The sequence below is a fragment of the Falco punctatus genome (assembly GCF_963210335.1).
Source record: "Falco punctatus genome assembly, chromosome: Z".
In the NCBI taxonomy this organism is placed as follows: domain Eukaryota; kingdom Metazoa; phylum Chordata; class Aves; order Falconiformes; family Falconidae; genus Falco; species Falco punctatus.
Window position 1 is genome coordinate 32,195,565 of NC_137586.1, and position 17,855 is coordinate 32,213,419.

At 35.9% G+C, this 17,855-nt stretch overlaps 1 protein-coding gene across 20 annotated transcripts in view; it reads right to left on the minus strand.

Moving 5' to 3' along the window:
• Nucleotides 1-17,855, minus strand: part of PTPRD (protein tyrosine phosphatase receptor type D) — a 467,311-nt gene that overhangs the window by 81,844 nt on the left and 367,612 nt on the right. For 14 of the 20 annotated variants that reach the window (XM_080372008.1, XM_080372009.1, XM_080372005.1 and 11 more), the window contains 4 exons: nucleotides 14,370-14,579; nucleotides 10,949-11,109; nucleotides 5,393-5,407; nucleotides 2,844-2,956 (listed from right to left, as the gene is read on the minus strand). In XM_080372008.1, coding sequence (XP_080228134.1) covers nucleotides 2,844-2,956; nucleotides 5,393-5,407; nucleotides 10,949-11,109; nucleotides 14,370-14,579 — 499 coding nt within the window. The remainder of the gene's footprint in view (nucleotides 1-2,843; nucleotides 2,957-5,392; nucleotides 5,408-10,948; nucleotides 11,110-14,369; nucleotides 14,580-17,855) is intronic. The other 6 variants (XM_080371996.1, XM_080372003.1, XM_080372000.1 and 3 more) reach the window with 2 other exon arrangements.

Sequence of the window (17,855 nt, forward strand, 5' to 3'; positions counted from 1 at the left end):
ACACTTCTTCACATTATGGATCCTTGGCAACTGTTTTTTTTCCTCTCCCACTGGAAGCAACTGGTGTCCCTGGAAAGCCTCAGGCAAACTACGGATAATCTAAATAAATTTCATAATCTAAAAAAACAAGTCATTATAGTAACAATGATGTCAAATATCCTATTGCAGTTGTACTGACATGGCATACACTGATAGTTAAAGTACATTCACCAATGTCATTTATTTTATGTGTATGGTTAGAAATAGTAACATCTTACAAAGTAGATAAGGCCACTGAATGAGGGTGACTGCAGAAGTCTTAATAAAAGAAACCCAACACATAACCACATCAGCCCCAACCCCTTCTCTCATCTGCTTGCTTTGTCACAGCAGTGCCCTACTGCCTATTTCTGATACCTGGCAGAAAACAAAAACCACACATGTGAGAGTGAAAGAACAATAAAACTAACACAACTGGTATCTTGAATATACAGACTTTCTCTAGTTTCTATACATTTGTCTTGAAAAGCTTTGTCTTGCATGTTTGTTAATGGTGTGTTGCAGTGTGGAGTTGGATAAACACTCCTGCAGGATCTAAATATTTAAGATAAATGCAGCGGCTTTTAATGGAACGGTAGCTTTAACTGAAGTTAATGGGAGTTAAGTGAGGTTCTGCTTTCATTAGAACAAGAACTGTACCATTACTTCACTGGGGCTAAGATTACATATTAAGAACATGCTAATTAGCAAGTATTACACAGCAAGACAAATGTCATGGGGTAGGAATTTTCTGCGTGATATCTGGTTGCATGCTGAGTAACATAATGGCCTGACCTGTGCCTAGGAGTCTTAGGTGGTACAACCGCAGGAAACAAGATCATAATTTCATTTTGGTACTAACAAGATTTTTAATAATAATTGTAATCCTCAATTTTGTAAAAAGGTGTACAGCAAAGAAGAATAATTCATAATAAAAATGGATTGCAGACATACTGCTCAACTAGTGCTTGACAGAAAACTGAAAGGTTCCCAGATAAACTATAACACTGCAAGGAAAGTTACAGTTCCCCCCCTGTCCAGGTCTTTTCAGATCAATGAGATGGAATTACTGTGTCCACAAGTGTCTCAAATCCTGCCATTTCTTGGTAAGTTTACATTCTAACTGTAAATTTAGAATTAATCACAATAACATTTATATTTAAAGTTGTTACAAGTTGGCAGTATTTTTTTTTCTGCCCACATTTTATTTTAATTTATTATGACTATTAAACGGATAGGTAAAACTCCACATCTAAATACATGGATAGAAGAAAATTATGCTTATGTACCTAGTTATTAAGACACTCACCCTACTTCAATATATATCTGTCTACAGATCATGACTTGTTTTAGGCATAAGTTAAATCATAAGAATCATAGCTTTCAACTTTTCACGTTTCAAAGACTTGTATGCATACTTCTATCTCTGTAACAACCTTTAAAACTTCGTATGAAAGTTAAGGATAACACAGGAAACCTTGCTCAGTAAGGATGAGTCTACATTAATATTGCAGTCTCAGAAGCACAACTGTGAATTAAAACTTTCAATCATTTCCATCTACTGCACTTAGGTTCATATTATAGAGGTCCCAGAGCACCTCAACAAGACTGCTGTATTCAGATGAAACTAAACTAGAAGATGCACTCCTGAAACACACCTAATCCACTGCACCTGGTAAACAGTATTCAGCATACTGGAACAGATAAAAAAAGGCAAGGTTGGGTTAAAACTCAAACCTCCAGACTCCTCCCTTTCTACCTGTGCCATATACATGTAGTGTGGATGTTGGGGCTCTGCAGATCCACTCTTGCTGGGGCAACACTATCTCAATGCAGCCACTGTATAGAAGGTCAGAAATGAGAATTTCAAGTTCAATTAACCCTTTTGTAATATTCAGTATGTCAGCTTTTGCAGCTCGTCTCCCAACATCTCAAGTACTTAATTCTTTATGAGCTTGAATTAATTATTTTTTGTACTTAACATAATGAATGTGACAAACACAAGGCTCAGGAAGACTCAGTAAGTAATTAGCATCAGATCACATGCGCAATCATAGTGTAATAGAAAACAAGTCTACTGGAATACATCACGATCAAAGTAAAACTAATTAAAAAAAAAAAACCACCAAAACCAAAAAACCCCAAATGACTCTTCAAGAAGGTGGTAAAAAATATCAGTACTATTTTAAGTATTTCTCTCCTGCTGTTTCTTGACTGCCAAACCAAATACCTTTAAGAAAACAACGCTTAATCAATAAAATAAGTAAATAATACTTTTTGGAAGTGTGTTGCTTCTATCTTCAGAACTACTGACATGCTAATATCCTCTTTGACCCTAACATATAGCCTGATTTGAAAAGACAAGACCATTTCTCTAGTTAGCATTTCTTTTCCGTAATGACATTTGCAATGTACTGAAACTTGCAATGATGTTAACAGATTACCTGGTAATACAGTATATAAAAGGGAAGCTTATTTACAATGGAGTAGCTGTAAGAATATTATTAATAAAGAGAGGGAGGTACAGTTCCCAATAATATTTTCTACACTGTTAGGTTTAACATGGAAATTTATCACATAAAACACATCTGTACAACATATGTGACTTTGGTGTCTTCTTTACAGAGCTTTAATTTTGTTTCATGCAGGATTTTCTTTAAATAAAGAAATTACAGAATTATTTCCAAAACTAACAGAGGAATAAATTGTGCAAAAACTCAGAAGCCATCAAAATACATTTTGTTAAACAATCTATCCGTTCTGTTACGGCACTACTAACCAGTTTGTGATCATAGAGCTCTCAGTGAGGTATTATTTTCTCTTACCCGGAGTTTGAAAATTAAGGCGTCGCAGCTCCACTGGGTCTGTGGGATGGTGAGAGGGGACCTCCTTGCTGTTGGGTATGCTACTCTTTCTAGAATCAGATTCAGCCCTTTTCCTGCATGGAGAAGGTGAATACATGTAAACATAAGATCAAGGTGTTAGTTTGACAAATAAAGGTGCTTGAGTGTTTGTGTTTAATCATTATATTTTAAAGGCAAGAAGCTTGCTTCTGAAAAAGTATACAATCCAGTGCAAAGGTAAAATAATTACGCATGGTGGGTAGGAAAGCTACAATTTGCAACGGGAAAATGAATCTAAGTATAGTAATGTCATAGGGAAAATCGCTGCATTCTGCGCTAAACTGATCCTCTAGGTCATCATTCCTGACACCCAAATAGTTAATTTTTATAAGGCATAACATGCAACTTCCAAAAAAATCACACATTCTCAATTTTAAAAGCTAGCTAGCTAGCTATATCTTTATTAAAAAGTAGCCAAATCTAAAGTATGTAATAAAAAATGATCATACCAAGTTATTACAATCGAATACTTAATGATTTATACACACAACTCTGCACTGCTTATAAAAATAAGCTGCATTTTTTTTATATTTCCTCTACGATAGAGAACAGTACAGAAGACACCTATCCCAGAAGACACCTATTTCTTTCACTTTCTAGGAAGTAAGATCCTGCTTTGTTACCTCTCATCTCTGTAAAAGCTACACTACACATTCTTCATCCATTTGATCACACCTACACATCCAAGGCTCAGATTCTGTATGAATGTTTCTGATCATATTAAGACTTTCACTGCAATAATAGTACTTCTGTGAATCTGTCCAAAGCAAGTGGAGTGAAGGAAGGAAGGGAGGGAGGGAAGGGAGGAACAAGGAAACAAACTTGTGTATGTTTCCCTTTCCCTAGCAAGAAGCAGAGTCCATGTGTGTTCTTAGTCTGACTGTTCTAGTAAAATGGACTCCCATCATTTGGGAGTGTAATTTTCTGTTGCAAAACATGGAGAACTATGTTACACGAATATCTACCACTCTGCAGTTTAATTCAGGAATATGTAAATTTAATGTTTTAATTTTAAGTAGAATCATTCTTCACTAGTACTCTCTGAGTCCTGAATGAAAATGCAAACTGGTTGATATTCTTTATGTAATATAAAATGAAAGTGCAAACAGCAGCAAAGTTTTACTTTGCAAAAACAGAAGTGAGATGATTTTAAGGTGTCCAATATTTGCTTTAACATACCACTGTTACGGGTTTTTTTTTTCCTTTCTTTTTTCCTAATTGACCCACAATGTGCAATGTTAAATCTGTTACCATTCTGCTGTGTTCCCCTCTTAAAAATGCTCCAGTTGATTTCTTGCTGTTCTTGAAATGACGAACACCTTGTGGCATTCATGAAAGGTGCATACAAGCAAGATTTCAAAGACTATGCAAAGAACCAAACAGCAACATCATCACAGGAAGCATTTGAAAGTTACTTGAAAGTTATTATTCCTATGATTTTAGGGGGAGGGGAGAAGTGTTTTGATGTAAAAACACTCCATCTGTTTTGCAGTAAATACCTTAATATATGTATTAATTACTATTTAGTGAAGCGATGAAGCTTTAAATCTGATTCATCTGGTTTTACTCTTTTTTAAAATTATTTTGGAGTAACTTGGTTGAAATTCCTTTTTTACTTTTGAGTTTGACTATTTCAAACTCCTACCACAGTAGCACAGTGGCCTAGTGTTCTTTCTTCTGAAGTAAAGGTGTGTGATGCAGCTTTTAGCAAATATTTTTTATCTATATTTCCTTCTCCTGAAGTCTAGGGATCAGTGGAGCTGTCTAAAGACAAGCTTAATTTACCTTTTTTCCACTTGCAATTCAGTACTGGGCATCAGAACTTCATATTAATCTCCTAAAAGTACTAAAATATCTTCTAATCCTATCTCTGAATATTTTGAATACTTATAGGACAATAGAATGGTTTATTACTTATTATTCTTCTCAGGATCATTCTGGCTTTTTTGTATCTTTCAAGACTACACAAGACATTACAATTCTTTCAGATTATACAGTGGTTTTGATACAGGTGGAAAAAAATCCACAAAGGATAAACAAGATCACTGTAACATTTCCACCTGTAGAACTGTAAGTCAGCACTGACTCTATGTATATAGAGCATTATGGAGATTTAGAGCAGCTAACACTTGACCCACAACCGCGCATTCCCTTTCAGCTGCTTTGGTTATAGCAAAGAAACAGTGTTTTAACTTCTTTAAAACACAAATAAACCTGTGCTATCTCTTGAAAATGTACCCCGTGGTAACACAAAAAACCCGCAGTGAAAATGGGTGCATATATTATATTACTTTTCAGTGCTGTAAACAATATAACAAATCTTTCAGTTGCCTTCATATCAATAGGTTACTGTCTACATTTACTTAGGTTGTCAGATCCTTTGTCTTAGATCATTATCAGGACAACCTCTTTTTTCTCTTTTGTTCTCCATTTCTGGATTAAACAAAGAATGATTACTTTTCACTTCTCACCTGTCAGGTTTACTGCTCCATTTTAATGCAGCAAAGAAGGGAGAAAAGTTGAAATGTTAGTTGACCAGCAACAAACATGGTGAACACAGCAACAGAAGATGTAAGAAATGTTGATTTACAGCGAAGATATATAACTAAACTAAACTAAGAAATCACTGTTAAAAATATTTAATGCTTGGGAACCATAGAATAAATGGATGACACAAGGTTAAGTTTAACGTGACTTCTTCTGTCGAAAAAACAGATCTCTTTCAGACATTATCTGCAAAGTAGGGCCACCTCAAATTTTAGGCAGTGAGATAATGCAGAATGGGTGTTTAATTTAAGCTATCTAAGTAATGTTAACAGTACATTGACAAATGGCATCTCACTGATGTAGCTCCCTCTTACATTCTAGAGAGAAGAGAGACGAGAGGAGGGAGAAGAAGGAAGATGGAAGTGGAGAGCAGAGGAGAAAGAGAAGGAGAGAAACAGGGAAGAGGGAGAGAAACAGGGAAGAGGAAGAGAAAGGCAAGCTAAGAACAAGGTTAAATATGATTTGTACTATATTAAAAGAAAAAAAAAAAAAGAAAAAAAAAAAGAAAACGTTTAAAGCTATTTTACAAAACCAGGTAATAACATGTCAGGAAAACAACAGTACCCTGGAAAGTAAGGTAAGGTATGCATAAATCATTCTCTAACAAAGTATTTCACACCTTTTTAGATTTAGAAGTAATGTCACATACTTAAGGTCAACAATGATATATAGACATCTGTAGTGATTTATGATCTACAAATATCAGCTAAATAGTGAAAATAATTTATTATCTCTCACCAACAGGTTCCACTATACACATGCTGTAAACACAAGGTTTGTCTGCCTTTCTGTCTGTTGATCATAGTAAATAGGGGTTCTACAAACTTTGAATAGCCTGGAGTCCGCAATGACCAATTAAACATGTTATGAAAAAGTTTTTATAGATTCCTTCATTATCAATTTAGATTCCTCCATTTTCATTTCTGTGGGTTTTAACATCTGTTTTTTCTCTTAGAAGCATGTTTCTTCTTACAGCTCAAGATTCAGCAGGTCGAGAGAGGCAATTCTGCCTCTCTACTTCACAGTGGTGAGACCCCATCTGGAGTCCTGTGTACAGCTCTGGTGTCCTCAGTACAGGAAAGACATGGATCAGGTCCAGAGGAGGGCTGCAAAAATGATCTGAGAGATGAAACACCTCCCCTAGGAGGAAAGGCTAAAACAGCGTTGGGGTTGTTTAGCCTGGAGAAGAGAAGGCTCTTGGGAGACCCTATTGCAGCCTTTCATTACTGAAAGGTGGCTTATAAGAAAGATGGGCACAGACTTTTTAGCAGGGCCTGTAGCGGCAGGACAAGGGATAATGTTTTTAAACTAAAAAAGGGTAGATTCAGACTAGGTATGAGGAAGAAATTTTTTACAGTGAGTGTGGTGAAATGCTGGAACAGGTATCTTGGAGAGATGGTAGCTGCCCTATCCCTGGAAACATTCCAGGTCAGGTTGGATGGAGCTCTGAGCAACCTGATAAACTTGAAGATGTTCCCTGCTCCTTGCAGGGGGTGTAGAATAGATGACCATTAAAGCTGCCTTCCAGCACAAACTATTTTATGATTCAGAGTGCCCAAATTCACTATGTTCAAAAGATTCAAGCTTAGGCTCCTGTCATCTAAACCAAATCAAAAAGCTGCACTTTATAAGAGCAAGCAACACAGAAGTCTGTCAAGACAGTTTTCATTCCTTTTCCCTACAACTGGAAACCCACTTCACAAACAAACCTGATTCCAGAAAGATCTAGAGGAGTATTTTGCTCTTCATCAGTGAAAGGCTGAAATTGGAGAACTTCTGATTTCTTAAAAACCAGGAGGAACAGCCATATAGATTCATGTTTAGAGTGTGGGTGGGGTGAGGGAGAAGGGATGAAAGGATGCTTCATGGGGATGTGCACTCTCTTTGTAGTTTGTCAGCTTCTGAGATACATTGAACAATTTCTAGAGGTCTTTAACATATAATAACTACATTCATAACCATCTAAATTCTGTGTAACTGAACATGTGTCACACATTCAAAGTGAGACAAAAGGATTTACTGTAGGTCTGCCTAAGCTGTAGGTTGCAGCAGGGTAGTGCTTCTATCAAAACCACCCTGAGATACAAACTATGACTCAAACAGTCTTCATAATGGTTAGGCATTTCCTCTAGGGGAGGCTTAGCCTGCACCATCTCTGTATCTAGGTAAGTGGTTGCCTTTGTTTGAGATGTTCGATATAAATCTTACTATGCTGTACATTTTACTCCATGTTTGAGCTAGCAAAAAAAATATTTTCTAGAGGGCAAGAATATGGCCAAAATGAAAGTAATGTTTAATTAATTTACTTGGATCCCTAAATTTGATTATTTTAATTTATGTCAAATAGATTAAAGATCTGCTCCAAAATTATTCCCTCCCTTCACTACGACTGCAGGATGGTATCACTGCTGCAATGACAGAGAACACCAGACTGATCACTGGCCAAGTCAGTTCCATTTGCCAAGACATCAACTCAGGGAAGTCAGGAAATTCAACTGCAACTCAGAAAAAAAATATATTTTTTTTTCTGTAAGAACAGTAGAACAGGTTGCACAGAGAGGTTGTGGAGTTTCCATTCTTGGATGTACTGAAACTTGCCTGGCCATGCCTTTGAGCTATATGTTGTAGCTGGCCATGCTCTGAACAGGGCTGGTACTGGGCAATCCCCAGAGCTGTGACCCTTTGGTTCTGTGAATCTGTGAGCTGTTTTGCACACTGTACATTAATCAGTCTCAAATGTGTTGGACATTATATTGCAGCTACAGCTGACAACAGCAAAAACTACTCCAGTATTCTCCCCATCTATTATTGTTAAGTACAAGCTGCAATGACCTTTTGGCTATATTCTAATATATAATCCAAAAATATTTCTATGAAGTATCTTTGCTTTCAGATTTTAAGAAGAGTAAATGCAGAGGCAATAACTTTTATAAAAACTGACTAACAAATAATAAAGGGGTCAAACATGCACCCCTAATCTTTGGGACAGTTAAATATGCTTCACACCGATACATTAAAATTATCCACAATATCTGTGATAGCATCTGTTTTAAAGGAAGGCAAGAATTTTGCCCTTAAAATGATTATTTTAAAAACTGCGGTCAACCTTTCTCTATGAATGAAATTAAAATGTAATAGTATTGCAAATCAAGAGATTAGCAGTCCAAGTCTGTTTATAAAGGCTTGTATGGACAAAGGGAAATAAGCACAGCTGACCATTACTGGAGTTACTACACTTTGCAATTCAAAACACAGGGTCATTTCCCAGTCATCTTCTGACTACACATTCTTCAAGATCATCTTCCCCTTTGTAACATTTTTCACGTGTTTTCATCTATCAAGCAGACACCCTCTATCCTCTGTTTTCTTCTCTCCCTATCCTAGCTGTTGCACCTATGCCCTAACATATTCTAGAAATATAATTGTAAAATTTCCTGTATCCATGAAAATTCCTATTTCCCTACTTTTTATTGTACCATGTCCAACTCCTGTAGCCACAGTAATTCCCTTTAACAGAGTTAACTAAGAAATTAAATTTCCCTGTTTTCTCAGAGCCCTATGCTAAACATCCCTACTGTCTTGTCTGGTTATTCCTGCTTTACAGACAGTAAAGCTATCAAACTCTAGCTGTCAGCTTGAATCCAGATACTCTAGAAAAAAATATCCAATTACATATTACTTTTTTAATAGAAATGAAAAGTTTACAGAGAACCACAGAATGGTAAAACTGCAGTCATAATTTCTCAGAGATAATTTGCCAGCTCAGTGCAGTTTAACAATTTACAGCTTATAGCTGAAAATACAAAAATAAATAAATACATATGGACACTGAACAGTTCTAGTACCAATAGTAAATAACAGATGGAAAATGTGTCCCCCATTTTCAGTGAATGACAATCTCTTCACACTACTGATGAACAAATTCTACCTGCTCATTTGTGGAATATTCCTATAATGTTTTTGGTAATAGAGCTGAAGATTGTGATTATGGTTCCACAAATGTAATCAATATTTCCAGAAGCAGTTACACATCTGCTTTATATGCTATTGTTTGGATTTGTTCTGTAGTATGGGAGTTTTACTTTTAATACTCCAAAATAATCAGAAGTAAGGAGTATTTCAGTTTTAGCACATCTCTAACAACCAGTTTTTGAAGTGACAGACGCAAACAGAGGTTCACTGGTTGCTAATTGGATTAGATAGGCAAAGACAGTAGGCATTAACAGAAACTTTTATATCTGCAAGCAATAGGCTGTGTATGAAGCTCCTGTATGATTACAGTGCCAAAAGCACATTCTATAAATGTGTACCTGTTTGAAATCTAAAGCTAAGGTTAACCCTGGACTGTTTTTTTTTTTTTACTGCTGAACAGAGATTTCCCTTTCCAAAACCTGAACCCAGCTCTCTATATGCAACTTCAGAGGTATTTGACTAGAGACAATTAGGATGGGAAGAGCACAGAGGCTAGCAGAATTTAAATATTTATATGCAGGTGATAGCATCATACCCATTACTTTTAGAAGATACACTTCATTTAATGAAATTATCCCAAGTGTGCCCCCCCCCCCCCCCCCCCGAGGTCAAAGCATCTTTAAAATATTCCCCAACGGATCTTAATCAATATATTTAAAAAATGTATTAGGAACAAAATCTGAACATTAAAATAAAATTTGTGGGTTTGATTGTTTGGTTTTGATTAAGTATCTTGACTTCTGTGAACTTATATACAATGTAAAAGGCTACTATGTGTACATTAAGGCATCATACACAGTATTCATCTAGTAAGTTGTAAGGCAAAGGAAAGCTCTTTCTGTAATAGCAAACATACATCTGTGTCACAGACAGTGAAGAATCATAGAATAGAATGGTTTTGGTTGGAAGGGACCTAAAAGATCATCTAGTTTCAATTCCCCAGCCATGGGCAGAAGTGTAAGTGAAGTTTGATCTCATTTCAACATTAGTAGAAAACAACTATTGACGTTTCCCTAGTCTCTCAGTTCAGAGCTTAAAGTTCATACAGGTACACTGCCAAATTGAGGCTAACCATCAAAAGTAATGACTCTACTTGAGTGGAGATGAAAATCACGTTTAACATCAAGCTAAATGTAATGCCTAATGATTATTATTACACCTCTAAAAATAAGTTTTTAGAAGTCAAATGTGCAAATTCTATACATATTTGTATGCAAGCATGTACTTTCTTCATAAATGTATGCAAAATGGAAAAAACATTTAAATGCAGAAATGTTAATAGAGTGTCATCAGCAGAAAAAATTTACCCACGTACCTGTAATTATTGGAAACTTTCAGTCAATCTACTAAAAATTCTGCAGTGTTCTGGAAACCATTAATAAATATGGAAATATGCCAAAGGAATGACACTACAGTAGTACAAAAAATATACTGTGGAACAGTGTTATAAAATGGCCAATATATTAGGAAGTTACATGCCTGTTAAGAAAACTAAAAGATAAACTTACCTTTTATAAAGAAGTATAGCAATAACAATGCAGATGATAAACACCACTGCAAGAACTGGCCCAACAACCCAAATCAAGCCTTCTTCCTCATCTGTAATTGGTTGGGGATCAAGATCCATCGAAACAACAGGATCAGAGTATGGGCTGGTTGCATACATGGTCTATACAAATAAAATGCATCTTACTTAATGATAAAGCAGTGCATTTAAAATATCAATAATACTAGATTTAAAACAAATATATATAAGATAACGATGCAATGAATATAGCAATATGAAAATTCTATTTTTCTTTGTTAGGCAGTATATAAATTTGTAAAGTGAACAGCATGTTGTTATCACTACCTCTATTTTGTGCTCCATGTATTAGCAGTGATCTGCAGACAAATGAGGTAACACAGTCCTTGACAGGACACTTCGCAACTTAAACAGTTAATAAGAAAATGTTAGGAGGACTATAACATATTGGTTACTCTTTTATGCTTTTTATTTAGTCTTATATTGGCTTAACACTGTTTCTTCCAGCAAGATATGAAAGGATACTCCTGAAAGAATGAGAGTACATAAGTAAAAACAAAGGGTACCGAATGTCCGAGGTTCCTAGAAAATGAAACCTTTGGCAACAGCAGGGTGCATTTTGAACAGTTAAAAACTTTGTGACAGAGTGTTCTTACAGAAGATGGAGACAATCTGAATTTAAACAGGTGAAGCCACTGTAGAAGTTAAATACTGGAAGTCTTTCTTAGGGATGGAACTTGAGTTATGAACCAACAGAGGCTGCTGGAAATCTTTGCCTTACTGGATGGTGTAAAACCAGCTGGCCTAGGATAAGACCTGTGATAAGAAAACAGTCTATTTTTTTTTTTATTCTGGTCTGACCTGATATGTCTGATCTATGGCTGAATGCAGAGTTAAAATTACAGATAGAAGAGGGTGAGAGGCCAGCCTGCTAAATCTGGATCACGTAAAGAACTCAGAGCTACAGCAAAGTCAGATGTGGACAATGGTTTGTACTTATTTCTTGTCTTTTCTGGAGTGCCTCTACCAGCACTAAACTAGGATTTGAAATACAGCTCATGCAAAGGACTTAAAAACTTGATTCTGCAGTAGATCAGGAATGCCAGTTAAGAAAGAATAGGATAACTAGGAGAAGAGGTTGATTTTCTTTTACCATGTTGCACTGTATTCTGAAAGATGCCCTAAGCCAGGACTCTTAATCAAAGGAGATGTGTGTTTTTCACACTTCATTTGGCCTTGTTTTGGGCTCTGTGCTAAAAGAGTGTCTGGGTTTGAGACTGCATTAGGACCAGCAAAGCTGAGACATTCACACTACCTGGTACAGAGCTAGTACCCATGCCAACTATGTCCAGTTATATTATGCTCTTTTACTAAGTCTGACAACAGTTTTGAGTGTCCATGTTACATTCCTGAAAAATCTGAGCTGACTGACATTTTTTCCCAGCTTCAGTATTCTCAAAAAGTAGAAAAAAGCTCATTGCTACAGTAAAAAATTCTTTGTGTTTAGCCTCTTCCTTTGGAGCAGGCAGAAAAATATTCCTGGAAAGGGATACAGAGGGGTAACAGTATCAGCATTTACTACCTGTTCTCCAATAAATAGGATTTTCCTTCTAATTTTCAACCTACCTCTATTAATGACTGATTTAAACTCATTCATTACTTTGCCAAATTTATCTTTTTTTTTTTTTTTTACTTACCCTTTGATAACATGCTTAACATATTTATAGACTCTAATCCTAAGTTCTCTCAGCTTCCCTTTCACTAAGTTAAACAAATTCAGACCTCCCCATGCCCTCTTGTAAAACAAGTTTTCCATTCCACAAAACAGAGAAATTGTGTGTTCCCTGAAGGAGAAACCTTATCTAAAGAGCATTTTGAAGACTGGGAAAAACACTCCTTCCAAATTACAATTCATACACCAGTGGGATCCATAGTCCTAGAAGAAAACCAGACATACCGAGAGAAGCTGAAGCTCATTCACCCTTATAAACTCTTCACTCTCTGATAATCACAAAGATGTTTCAGATTGCATGCTAAACCAGACATTGTCCATACTGTAAGAGTAGTAATGCCTTTTGAAATCTTCAACAAGAGACCCCTGGATATATTTTGCCATACCAGTATTTTCAGCTGTAAACATAAACCCCTATTTATTCATGTGTTTTCATCCTGATTTCTCTCTAACAAAGTAGTAATCTTAGGGTTATATGAAATGACCAATGCCTTAAATTAATATAGAAAAATAAATAAGAAATGGTGCTTTGTATCAAAAAGATCAGTTTTAGTACAGGTAGCTTCTGACACACATTTTTTTGGCTATAATCAAACTTAATATCCAAAAACTGTCTACTCTCTCTAGTTTGAAACTCTCTCTAGTTTGAAACTCTCTCATGCTCTCTTCAGAACTCTCTGTCTACACAGCCACTGTCAAAAAGCGAAAGAGGAACTTCTGGTTTATGTTAGAGCTTCCAGGAGGCACTTATTTTATTTTCAAATGAAGCTACGTATCCCACAAATATTCAAATTGAAACTACTTCCTCACAGTGTTTAAGTAGACAAATTCTGTTGACATTGAGAAAACAACTGTACAGTTACATATTGGAAGCATTTGACTAGAATTCCAATTATTGGTGTAGGAGTTTCTAGTGGATGAGCCAGCAAATGCATCTGTCAGGTTTAGATAGCAATTAGAAAGATACCATATTACACTGTATGTCAAACTATTAATGTGTATTGCAAATTCTTTCAACAGCCCTACTTCTGTCTTTTTATTTTTATTTTTATTTTACTATATTACATGCAGTAGATTAATTCACACATAAAGGGACATAACTACAAGGTGAATTACATAAAGAGGAATGACAGTTCATTATTTAGCTCACCTCAGGAATTTTCTTTATTGAATTATTTTCTAACTTTCTAACAGTTCAACAGATAAAGTTGTTACAGAATAACAAACTTAAGAGGCTAGTTGTGCATGTCTCTGATTCAAGGGATCTTCCCAAGAATCCTGATTCTCCAACACCACTATTCAATGGCAGCAGAATACACAAGAGGAACTCCTTTTATAACATGTTGAGAAACATGCTGCTGTGAAGTTCATGCCTCAGAACCTGTGTCAATGATCTCAAATAGCAGAGCATGTAATTTGCAAAGGATCACAATACAGCTAATAAAAGGTGATGTTTAGGTTTCCATTATACACAGAAGTAACAAATAAAGACACAAGCAAAATAGAAAAGTTAAAGGGATTAATTCAAACTAAGCAAGGAAACACTTGCTTTAGTGATGCCCTGACTTATATTGTAAAAAAAAATAGGTTTTGGGAAGTGAAAGAAGCACAGAAAGCTGTTTTCGTTATTGTGGAAAGGTAATTTTGGATTTAAAAATGTTAACTAACTTACAGATTCTGAGTGCTCCATTACAGCCAACACAAAGAAGACATATTCTTGACCACTCTGCAGTTGCTTATTCTCAAAGCCACCGTAATGCTTCTTATCCCCCAATGTGAACTCGGTAGGAAGAACTTCAAAGTGAGCTGCAATATATGGCTTTAATTCAACTTCCCTCCCAAGACGAATGCTTCTCCGCTTCCTAGCTATCTCCTTAAGCAGCTTCAGAATGAAAGGCGGGTGGGGGTGGGGGTGGGGTGGGGGTGGGGAGAGAGAGAGAGCGAGAGAAAAAGTAAGAAAAGAAAAATAACTGTAAACAATTTTAATGTTTTAATGTAAATTATTTACAATGTAATGAGAAAATTTAATGCATGACCAGGAACTACAAAAATACAATATATTCACATTTCATGGGGGCTATCAGTATCACTAAATCAATTGCAAAATCCTGAGTTCCTTGTCATCTTTGTTAAAATACAATATTAGATAGCAATTGTACTGTGCAGACTACAAACATAAAACAATTAGATCAATTTTCAGTTTCTGATATTGCTGTCTCTAGGGCAACAAAAAAGCTAACACAGCAATATCTCTTCCTTGAGGACATATATATATACACACTTATCATATTACACATCACATATATACGTGTATGCATATATACATAAAGTAATTCATAGAATAGAATCATAGACTCATTTCCAATGGATAAAACCTTTAAGATCATGAAGTCCAATTGCAACCCTAACACTGCCAAGTCCACCACTGAACAATGTCACTAAGCACCGCTTCTATACATCTTTTAAATATTTCCAGGGATGATGACTCAAACTGGGCAGCCTGTTCCAATGCTTGACCACCATTTCAACGAAGAATTTTTCCTAATATCCAGTCTAAACCTCCCTTGGTGCCACTTGAAGCCATTTACTCTCATCCTGTTAGTTGTTATCTGGGAGAAAAGACCAGCACCCTCTTTTCAGATAGTTGCAGAGGGAGATGAAGTCTCTCCTCAGCCTCCTTTTCTCCAAGATGCAGCCTAACCAGTACCACGTTCAGTGGGTCAATCATTTCCCTAACGCATAATGAATATGCAAGGTACTATCTTATCTCTTGTTTGATAAAACAAAACTTACTAACACGTATGATGTCATTAATTAAAAATGAGGAATAAAAAATGCAAAATTGAAAAAAAAAATCCCAGTTTCTGAAAATCAATTTATATTAACTTTAACTTTTTCTGGTAACTCTGAAATACAACTCAATAGAAAGTACCTATGAATAGATGAATAGCTCTTTTTTCCTTTCTTCCCATCCCCACCCCCCATTCTCTCTGATATGAGAACTACCAAACACACTGTCAATATTATCTTATTATCCCACAGAAAAGAGTGCTTTCCAATGTACTTCAGAAACAGTAAATTAAGTGAAGAGGAGTTTATAGGAGTGATAGTGATTTGTAAACGTATCTTCCATCCCAAACGTGATATTGATGGGTATTTTACTTGTTCAAAAGCACCAAAAATTGTGTTTGTACAACACTATACAATAGAATGGTGAAAGGAATCAGTAGCAGGACTGATGAATCCTAAGATGGCTTTTCTAAGGCCAGACTACAAAATATTATCTACCACCCTGTCATACGCAACTCACACTTCAGATTTTAATTAATCTGGCTTTCAAAACATAACTTTACCTTGTTTCATAAAATATTTCTTCTGATGAACAAAGCTAAAATTTACATCAGCACATTTATGACAAGAGAGATGCTAGGTTCAAATTTGTAAAGCCTATACTAATTAATGAAGGAACTTCAGTTCAGCTGGTATAATGCATTGATGAGTTACTTATTAAATCAGACAAATGCTTACTCAGTATCTTTTATCACTTTAGGTACACTGGCACTCAACAAATATTAATCTGATTTGATTACAAGGGGATGGAACTTTTCCTGGGTAGTAAGTGATGACTTCTAAGGCCTCTTTATGGTTCCCCTTGTTTTCCACTTATGAAATTTATTCAGTGTCCTGTAGTCGCAGACTATTAGACAATAATAAATTTTTCCAAGGTCACACAGTTGTTTTAGGCTTTTCAGCACAGACAGTGCTAATACAACATATTAGCAGAAACTTCTTTGCTAAGAGGAGGAGACAAATCTCCAGAGCTAGACAGAGATCAATGAAAAAGGAGATTAAAATCTCATCTTCAGTATGCATTCTCATTTTAAAGAACATGATTAGTCAGGAAAGTGCTCTCCTTCTTTGGCCTCTTCTTCAGTGTTAGGCCTCAGACCTCTTCTTGCCTTCCCCATATGGGATCTTGTGTTTTGCAATTACAAAATTAACAATTTTGATGCATGTAAAATTATTTAGTATTCACTGTGCTACCGAGACAGAAGCTTTTAATACTGTACTTCAACACCCCTTCTCTTTGAAGTACATATTTCAAACACAGGCTACAGATAAAACACAGAAGCAACCTGTACCACTTGGATCCAAACCTCCTTAGCACTGAGGGTATTTGGATGTTACCCCTTCAAGAAGTACGCAGTCACCTGCTTTCCAGCTTTAAGGCTGAGTCTGTTTTCTACCAATTTCCATGCTCCAACACAAAAGCTGGTACACTGCAATGGATCCCCTGAGCAAAAAAGAACTGGCCATAATTTGAGACTAGAACTCATTATTCATTACTCAAGGACTCTATTACAATCAGCACTCCATATTTCTCTTTCATTTTTCCTGAACAGTTTAATGAGCAGCTAGAGTAAATTTGCATGGTATAAAAATGAGGGCAGTAGAGAACTGTAATATTAAGATTTCTATTTAGTTGCTTTACTGAAGGTGACTCTTACATCTGCTGGTAGTTTCCTACGCCCTGGGTAGTTACTGAAGGCAGAACATGAGGCAGAGACTGACCCGACTTTGTTCCAGTTGCTTCAGCCCTTTTAAGAACTGCTGAGGGAAGCACTCTATGAAAAGTTTGTATCTATGTGAAGCTATCTTTTATAAGGATAATAACAGCTATGCAGAGTGTTGAGCACTGACTATACAAAAGTGTGCTGAAACACAAAGGCAGATACCCAGGTAATAATAATGTGATATGTATACTAACTGGAAGTTAGGAGCTGTAAGTACTGTAGTAGGCGGAGAAGTACATGGCTTAAGCCATCCCTGAAAAGAACTGGTATTTTTGTGTATGGGTACAGTCTCCACTGGAATTTAAAGTTATCTGTGTGGCTACCTCAAATACACTCTTTATCTTATGTTTCAGGAAGACACCATATTTACAATTTATATTTTCAATAATTCATAATAAAATGTCAAAATAGTGCAAGAGTACTGCAATACATAATTAGATTGCAACTGAAAGGGGAAGAGAAATGTCGGACCTTAATCATTCTTGCATTTAAATTAGTAACATAAAATGCATACATTTAATAGATAACAATGCTGAAGTACTGTATTACAGTGGGTGAAGTGATCAGAAGCTGAGTTTTGGCTA